Source organism: Heteronotia binoei, chromosome 8 (genome assembly GCF_032191835.1).
Source record: "Heteronotia binoei isolate CCM8104 ecotype False Entrance Well chromosome 8, APGP_CSIRO_Hbin_v1, whole genome shotgun sequence".
Taxonomy (NCBI): Eukaryota; Metazoa; Chordata; class Lepidosauria; order Squamata; family Gekkonidae; genus Heteronotia; species Heteronotia binoei.
Window position 1 is genome coordinate 122,314,131 of NC_083230.1, and position 9,746 is coordinate 122,323,876.

Consider the following 9,746-nt stretch of genomic DNA (forward strand, 5'->3'; position numbering starts at 1 on the left):
CTGCCTGATCCTTTTAACTGGAGATGTCGGGGACTGAACCTGGGACCTTCTGCATGCCAAGCAGAGGCTCTTCCACTGAGCCAAGGTCTCAGGTAATGGTCTTTCTTATCACTTCCTGCCTGGTCCTTTTAACTGGAGATGTCGGGGACTGAACCTGGGACCTTCTGCATGCCAAGCAGAGGCTCTGCCACTGAGTCACAGTCCCTCTCTCTGGCCTATGGATACGCACACATTCCTGATTGTAAGCCTACGGTGCCACATTCCCAAATAGGGGAGAAGGTGGTTTAAGGTACCAGATAAGATCAAAAAAAGCCTGCATTGTCCGAGGCTCCTTGCCGACAGGCTGCCTAATCCGAGGAGCCTCCGAGTCTGCCAAAGAATTTGCAAGATGCCAAACAAGCCTCAGCCTCTCAAAAGCCAAGGGGGAGAAGGGGGGGAGGGCTCCTTCCAAGGGCCTGATTTTATCGCAGCCTCTGAAGGCGGCTAGGGTTACCTGAGAGCTGGCTTAGTGATCGGCAAGACTTGGGCCAAGAAAGGTAAAGCAGGGGGCGATCGATCAGAGCAGGATCGAGTTACGGTCTGAGGCCAGACTTGCGGAGGCAACAGCATGGAACAGAGACTTGGAAGGGAGAACATGAAAACCTTCTCTCTTGGCTCTGGCAAGTCTCTCATGGGATCAGTGGTGTCAATGAACTCAGATTTGGGAGGGGAGAAGACGAAGAGGAGGAGGAGGAGGAGGAGGAGAAAGAGGAGGGGGAAGAAGAAGAGGAGGAGGAAAAAGAAGAGGAGGAGGTAGAGGAGAAGAGGAGGAGGAAGAACAAGAGGAAGAAGAGGAGAAAGAAGAAGAGAAGGAGTAGGAAGAAGAGGAAGTAGAGAAGCAGGAGGAGGAGAAGGAAGAGAAGGAGGAAGAAGAGGAAGAAGAATAATTGGTTTTTTACTCCACTTTTCAGTACTCAAAGGAGCCTCAGAACAGTTTACAATCTCCTTCCCTTCCTTTCCCCACAACAGACACCCAGGGAGGTAGGTGGGACTGAGAGAGCTCTGAGAGGACTGTGACTGACCCAAGGTCACCCAGAGGACAACCCCTGACATCACCACTGTTTCACACAGGCTTTTTTTTTTTTTTTTGCAGAAAAAGCTCAGCAGGGACTCATTTGTATATTAGGCCACACCCCCTGACATCACCATCATCTCACACAGGGCTTTTTTGCAGAAAAAGCCAAGCAGGGACTCATTTGCATATTAGGCCACACCCCCTGGTGCCAAGCCAGCCAGAATTGCATTCCTGTGTGTTCCTGCTAAAAAAACAAAGCCCTTTCCTTCCCTTATGTTTTTTTCAGTAAACTGTAATTTCCTTTTTCAAGCATGTGTCTTGTCTCCATTCTGTCTGCACATCACCTCTGCATTTTCAACAAATATCTCAACACCTGGATATTTTGCAGGTGGGACCTGAGGAGGGCGGGGTTTGGGGAGGGGAAGGACTTCAGTGGGGTAGAATGCCAAAGAGACCACCCTCCAAAGCGGCCATTTTCTGCAGGGGAACTGATCTCTGTCACCTGGAGAAGAGTTGTAATCCCAGGAGATCTCCAGCCACCAGCTGGAGGTTGGCAACACTACTCTTTAAGTGGCCTTGGCATGGCCCAGTCAGTGAACTGAGTAGGGAACAATACAATCAACGCCGGAAGTCAAACATAAGAACATAAGAGAAGCCATGTTGGATCAGGCCAATGGCCCTTCCAGTCCAACACTCTGTGTCACATAGGAACATAAGAGAAGCCATGTTGGATCAGGCCAATGGCCCATTCAGTCCAATACTCTGTGTCACATAAGAACATAACAGAAGCCATGTTGGATCAGGCCAATGGCCCTTCCAGTCCAACACTCTGTGTCACGTAAGAACATAAGAGAAGCCATGTTGGATCAGGTCAATGGCCCATCCAGTCCAACACTCTGTGTCACATAAGAACATAACAGAAGCCATGTTGGATCAGGCCAATGGCCCATCCAGTCCAACACTCTGTGTCACATAAGAACATAAGAGAAGCCATGTTGGATCAGGCCAATGGCCCATCCAGTCCAACACTCTGTGTCACACAGTGGCCAAAAAACCAGGCGCCATCAGGAGGTCCATCAGTGGGGCCAGGACACTAGAAGCCCTCCCACTGTGCCCCCTCAAGCACCAAGAATACAGAGCATCACTGCCCCAGACAGAGAGTTCCAACAATACCCTGTGGCTAATAGCCACTGATGGACCTCTGCTCCATATGTTGATCCAATCCTCTCTTGAAGCTGTCTATGTTTGTAGCCGCTGCCACCTCCTGTGGCAGTGAATTTCATGTGTTAATCACCCTTTGGGTGAAGAAGGACTTCCTTTTATCAGTTCTAACCCGACTGCTCAGCAATTTCATTGAGTGTCCATGAGTTCTCGTATTGTGAGAAGGGGAGAAAAGTCCTTCTTTCCTTACCTTCTCTATCCCATGCATAATCTTGTCAACCTCTATCCTGTCACCCCGCAGTCGACGTTTCTCCAAGCTAAAGAGCCCCAAGCGTTTTAACCTTTCTTCATACGGAAAGTGTTCCAACCCTTTAATCATTCTAGTTGCCCTTTTCTGCACTCCCCCCCCTTTAATGGTGAAAAAGTCCACGCAACTCTATATATGCGGGAAAGCCCACTTCCTGTGCACATCTATGTCCTGTTGTCTTCTGTGCTGCTACCAAGGAATCCAAAAAAATCCCACTGGAGAGAGAAAGGGGACTGCACTGTTAAGTCAAATTACAGTTTTGTTCCTTGTCCCTTCATCAGCCTGGTCTCTCCACAGCCATCATTTCACAGAGCCACAGAGATACTTTTGCTTTCGAATCAACGCATTTGTTTTTTTGCTCTGCGCTTGAAATGAGCAGGGGCAACTGGGGGGTGGGAAGGCAAGGAACTGGCAGAGAAAGGTAAAGAGCAGGCAATGCCAAACTCCAGAGACCTGCCATTCCCACTACTCCTCCCCTGCATACAAAATCCAATCAATGCCCCCCATTTACTAATGCCCCCCCCCCTTTCAGGCTGCCTTTTCCCTCTCCCTATGTACATAGAATCAAATTTCCTCCTGTAAGGTTAGGAGAGCAAAGTCACAGAAATCAATGCATCCAGGCATGGCAGGTCAGCATCTTCATGTGTACGGATGTGGAGGATGGGATGGGAAGGGGAATCTCTCAGCTGCAACCCCCTCTCCACCACTGCTCAGGCAATTCGCCCCCCTCCCTCCATTGGTTACCTTGGATAGCTTTGAAGCAAGGTGTGATGCTACAAATAAGAACGTGATGACATAAGAGAAGCCATGTTGGATCAGACCAGTGGCCCATCCAGTCCAACACTCTGTGTCACATAAGAACTGAAGAGAAGCCATGTTGGATCAGGCCAATGGTCCATCCAGTCCAACACTCTGTGTCACATAAGAACATAAGAGAAGCCATGTTGGGTCAGGCCAGTGGCCCATCCAGTCCAACACTCTGTGTCACATAAGAACATAAGAGAAGCCATGTTGGATCAGGCCAGTGGCCGATCCAGTCCAACACTCTGTGTCACATAAGAACATAAGAGAAGCCATGTTGGATCAGGCCAATGGCCCATCCAGTCCAGCATTCTGTGTTACATAAGAACATAAGAGAAGCTACGTTGGATCAGGCCAATGGCCCGTCCAGTCCAACACTCTGTGTCACATAAGAACGTAAGAGAAGCCATGTTGGATCAGGCCAATGGCCCATCCAGTCCAACACTCTGTGTCACACAGTAGCCAAAACCAAGGTGCTATCAGGAGGTCCACCAGTGGAGCCAGGAAACTAGAAGCCCTCCCACTGTGCCCTGGGGGGGCTCGGATACAGAGCACCACTGCCCCAGACACAGTGTTCCCTCTGTACCTTGTGACTAATAGCCACTGATGGATCTTTAATAGCCACTGATGGACCTCTAATGGTCACTGATGGACCTCTAATAGCCACTGATGGACCTCTGATCCACATGTTTATCTAATCCCCTCTGGAAGCTGTCTATGCTTATAGTTGCCACCACCTCCTGTGGCAGTGAAGTCCATGTGTCCATTTGCAGCTTTCTCATTCATTCATTCATTCATTCATTCATTCATTCATTCATTCATTCATTCATTCTCCACCATTCTTGCCTAGACTCAAAAGTGAGACAATACAATTGACAGAATGGGATATTCAATGAACAATACAACAGATAATGTTGCAGAATCGACCAGAAGTCTAAAAACAGAACTAAAGCAAAGTTATTAAAATGACACATTAAATGATGCAAGAATTACATAATAGGAACAACAAAACCTAATGTCAGCAACCTATACCTAGTGGTCTAGTCTGGTGAGTCTAGCCCAGGGGCCCCCAATCTTTTGGGGCCTACAGGCAATTTCAAGAAGAAGAGGAGGAGGAGAAAGAAAAGGAAGAGAAAGAGGAAAAGGAAAAAGAAAAAGAAGAAGAAAAAGAAGAGGGGGAGGAGGAAGAAGAAGAATTGGGTTTGGTGAGTGCAACCACAGAAAAATGCCAGAATGCCACAAAATGGCTGTTGCAGGAGGCGAAGCCAGTCACAAAATGGCTGCCACAGCTTACTTTCCATCCCTCCATGAAAATCCCCGTGCTGCGGTGGCAACGGTTGCCAAAGCAATCTTTTAAAAAAAACCTGCACAGCCCATCTAATCTCCAACAGCCAATCAGCAGCCTACCTGGGCCAAAGCCCCGCCTGGTCCTGTTCACTTTCTTTAAAAACCTGGCAGGCACCATCTTGGGAGATCCTGGGTATAGTCTCTTGCAGCTGATAGTGAGAATAAGTGAAGTGGGAGGGTCAGAAGACTGGGGGAGGAAGAATCTGCCTGCCCCCAGATCCAGGCATTTTTTTTTTTTTTTTGTAGAAGGAACTCCTTGGCATCTTAGGCCATCCCCACCCCACCCCAACCGATGGAGCCAATCCTCCAGTAGGCCCTGTACGAAGAACCCTGTACGCTCTCAGGGGATTGGCTCCATCAGGGGTGTGTGGCCAAATAGGAAAAGGAGTCCTTGCTATTAAAAAAAGCCCTGCCCATCTCCCTTCCCGAGAGCTGCACTTACGTGTTGTGGAGCACACACCATCCGCAGTGAGGGTCCCCCGAGCCCAGGCATTCGCTGCAGCTCTTGTACTGCTCACAGGACTCCACCGGCACTCTGGTGAGCTGCAGAGGAGAAAGGGAGAGAGGTCAGTTGTTATTGCAGCTCTGGAACATACAGGAGGGGTAGAGTGCCACCTGCATAGGAATGCCCTCAACTTAAATCTGGAAACATAGAACATAAGAACATAAGAGAAGTCATGTTGGATTTATATTTATTATTATTATATTTATATTAAGATTTATACCCCGCCCTTCTCACCTAGGTGTCTCAGGGCGGCTTACAACACAATAATTAAAACAATTTCAGTTTAAACAATTAAAATACCATTAAACCATAATTTAGTAAAAACAAGATAGAGTAAAAACCGGCGGCCTATAGATACATTTTTTCATCCAGGATATTTTGCATTGTCAGTTAATATCATAGGCCTGCCGGAAGAGGACTGTCTTACAGGCCCTGCGGAATTGCCCTAGATCCCGCAGGGCCCGCACCTCTTCCGGCAGTTGGTTCCACCAATAAGGTGCCGTTATTGAGTAGGCCCGATCCCTGGTGGATTTTAGGCGGGCCTCCTTTGGCCCGGGGACTACCAACAGGTTTTGTGAACCTGAACGTAGTACTCTCTGGGGAACGTGTGGGAGGAGACGGTCCCTAAGGTAGGCAGGTCCTAGGCCATATAGGGCTTTAAAGGTCATAACCAACACCTTGTACCGGACTCGGAATATTACTGGCAGCCACTGCAGACCCTGGAGCCCCGGTCGAATGTGCTCCCATCTTGGGAGCCCTAATAACAGCCGGGCAGCAGCGTTCTGCACCAACTGCAGTTTCCGGGTTCGGCACAGGGGTAGCCCCATGTAGAGGGCATTACAGTAGTCCAGCCTCGAGGTGACCGTAGCATGAATCACTGTTGCCAGGTCGTCACGTTCCAGGAAGGGGGCCAACTGCCTCGCCCGCCTAAGATGAAAAAAAGCGGACTTGGCAGTGGCTGCTATCTGAGCCTCCATCGTCAATGAAGGCTCCAACAGCACCCCCAGGCTCTTAACCCTGCCCGACGCTGTTAATGGAGCGCCGTCAAAAACTGGCAGGGGGAGTTCCCTTCCCGGGCCGCAGCGACCTAAGCAAAGGACCTCTGTCTTCGCCGGGTTCAGTTTCAGCCCACTCAGCCTAAGCCACCTAGCCACTGCCTGTAACGCCCGGTCCAGATTTTCTGGGGCGCAGGCGGGCCGGCCGTCCATAAGCAGATAGAGCTGGGTGTCATCAGCATACTGATGGCAACCCAGCCCATACCCTCGGGCCATCTGGGCAAGGGGGCGCATATAGATGTTAAATAACATCGGGGAAAGCACCGCCCCTTGAGGCACCCCGCACTCAAGCGTGTGTCTCCGGGACAGTTCCTCCCCAATCGCCACCCTTTGTCCCCGACCGTCAAGGAAAGAGGAAAGCCACTGCAAGGCCAACCCCTGAATCCCTGCGTCGGCAAGGCGGCACGCCAGGAGCCGATGGTCGACCATATCGAACGCTGCCGATAGGTCCAACAACATCAGCACCGCCGAGCCGCCTTGATCCAGATGTCGCCGAAGGTCATCCACCAGGGCGACCAGCACCGCCTCCGTCCCGTGGCCCGGGCGAAAACCAGACTGGTAGGGGTCGATCAATGGCCCATCCAGTCCAACACTCTGTGTCACATAAGAACATAAGAGAAGCCATGTTGGATCAGGCCAATGGCCCATCCAGTCCAACACTCTGTGTCATACAGTGGTCAAAAAACCCAGGTGCCATCAGGAGGTCCATCAGTGGGGCCAGGACACTAGAAGCCCTCCCACTGTGACCCCTCCCAGCACCAAGAATACAGAGCATCCCTGCCCCAGACAGAGTTCCAACAATACGCTGTGGCTAATAGCCACCGATGGACCTCTGTTCCAGATGCTTATCCAATCCCCTCTTGAAGCTGTCTATACTTGTAGCCACCACCACCTCCTGTGGCAGTGAATTCCACGTGTTAATCACCCTTTGGGTGAAGAAGGACTTCCTTTTATCTGTTCTAACCTGACTGCTCAGCAATTTCATTGAATGTCCATGAGTTCTCGTATTGTGAGAAAGGGAGAAAAGTCCTTCTTTCTCTACTTTCTCCATCCCATGCATAATCTTGTAAACCTCTATCATGTCACCCCGCAGTCGACGTTTCTCCAAGCGAAAGAGCCCCAAACGTTTTTCTTCATAGGGAAAGTATTCCAACCCTTTAATCATTCTAGTTGCCTTTTTCTTGACTTTTTCCAGTGCTATAATATCCTTTTTGAGGTGCGGTGACCAGAATTGTACACAGTATTCCAAATGAGGCCGTACCATCGATTCATACAGGGGCATTATGATCCTGGCTGATTTGTTTTCAATTCCCTTCCTAATCATTCCCAGCATGGCGTTGGCCTTTTTTATTGCAATCGCACACTGTCTTGACATTTTCAGTGAATTATCTACCGTGACCCCAAGATCTCTCTCTTGGTCAGTCTCTGCCATTTCACACCCCATCAACTTGTATTTATAGCTAGGATTTTTGGCCCCAATGTGCATTACTTTGCACTTGGCCACATTGAACCTCATCTGCTATGTTGATGCCCACTCACCCAGCCTCAACAGATTCCTTAAAGCTTCAACTGGTGCATTCGCCAGTACTACTTACAATCATTTAAAAGCATAAACATCAAAGACTGGTTGGCTACAAACACTATTGAAACTACAGAATAGCACACCGGTTCCAAAACAAAAAACAGACTTTTGAATAATACGGCTCTGAAAAGCTTCCCAAAATGGGTTAGTTTAGGGTTACCAGGTTTGGGATGGAAAATACCTGGAGACTTTGGGGGTGGATCTGGGAGAGGGCTGGGCCTGTATTCTTGGTGCTTGGGAGCCAAACGTGTGAGGGCTTCTGGAGTCTGGCCCAATGGTGGACCTCCTGATGGCACCTGGTTTTTGACCACTGTGCGACACAGAGCATTGGACTACATGGGCCATTGGTCAGATACAACATGGCTTCTCTTCTGTTCTTATGTCTGTGGCGGTGATGCTCTATATTCTTGGTACTTGAAGAGCAAGAGTGGGAGGGTTTCTGAAGTTCTTGCTCCACTGGTGGACCTCCTAGTGGCACCTAGTATTTGGCCACTGTGTGACACAAAGTGTTGAACTAGATGGGTTATTAGCCTGATCCAACATGGCTTCTCTGATGTTCTTATGTCCGTGGCAACGATGCTCTGTCTTCTTGGTGCCTGGGGGCAAGAGTGGGAGGGGTTCTGGAGTTCTGGTTCCACTGATGGCCCTCCTGGTTGCACCTGGTTTTTGGCCATTGTGTGACACAGAGAGTTGGACTGGATGGGCCACTGGCCTGATCCAACATGGCTTCTCTTCTGTTCTTATGTGACACAGAGTGTTGGACTGGATGGGCCATTGGCCTGATCCAACATGGCTTCTCTTCTGTTCTTATGTGACACAGAGTGTTGGACTGGATGGGCCATTGGCCTGATCCAACATGGCTTCTTGTATGTTCTTATGCAGAAAGCCATCTTGGATCAGGCCGATGGCCCATCCAGTCCAACACTCTGTGTCACACAGTGGCCAAAAAAACCCAGGTGCCATCAGGAAGTCCACCAGTTGGGCTAGAAGCCTTCCCACTGTGCCCCTCCCCAAGCACCAAGAATACAGGGCATCACTGCCCCAGACAGAGAGGAGTTATACATCTGAAAACAGAGAATGAGCCACTGTATAACTGAGTCCTGAATCAACTGAGACATTGTATATATCCAGTGCCACAGACATTTTTTTTACAAAAAACTGAAATTTGCAGGTCTCAACCTGTGAATATTTAGCGAGCGTCGTGCCAGATATTTTATAACAGGTGAGATTTTCATAACTCAAGGGCCCAAGGAAGTGTGGAGTAAGCTGCAAAATAGAGAATTTAACAAAAACAAAACAGAAGCGATGCTTTCCAGATATCCTTAGGTGGAATACCAATGTGATACAGGCAGTGATCCACACGCAAAGCAGCGCTCGGAGCAGGCAAACAAGAAAGCGGGCTGGTTTGGTTTCAACCAGAATTACCAGCATAAGGTTGGGAAATATTGGATACCGTAGCTCTGCATGCAAGAAGATCTGGGAGGGAAAGGGTTAAGAGAATTCTCTCACTGGGGGGACACTTGTCAATTGCCTCTCATTGGTTAGATGCTGAACCACTTTGGATGGAATGTTGTCTGATGAAGTGTGCTTAGAGCACACGAAAGCTTACATTCTGAATAAAACTTTTTTTTTGGTCTTAAAGGTGCCACTTGACTCCTACTTTGTTCTACTGCTTCAGACCGACACGGCTTCCCCCCTGGATCTACCTTTTGAAGTTAATCTGTTCACAGTACGTTCCATGCAGGGCTTTTTTTTTTAAAAGCAGGAACTCCTTTGCATATTAGGCTACACACCCCTGATGTAGCCAATCTTCCAAGAGCTTACATTAAGCTCCATAAGCAGAGCACTGAAAGCTCTCGGAGGATTGGCTCCATCAGGGGTATGTGTCTTAGTATGCGAAGGAGTTCCTGCTACAAAAAAAAAAGTCCTGGTTC

At 49.0% G+C, this 9,746-nt stretch overlaps 1 protein-coding gene across 1 annotated transcript in view; it reads right to left on the minus strand.

The window, feature by feature from the left end:
- The window catches only part of PLXNA4 (plexin A4), a 930,623-nt gene that overhangs the window by 395,404 nt on the left and 525,473 nt on the right, over positions 1-9,746 (minus strand). The window contains exon 4 of the mRNA XM_060246008.1: positions 5,113-5,213. Coding sequence (XP_060101991.1) covers positions 5,113-5,213 — 101 coding nt within the window. The remainder of the gene's footprint in view (positions 1-5,112; positions 5,214-9,746) is intronic.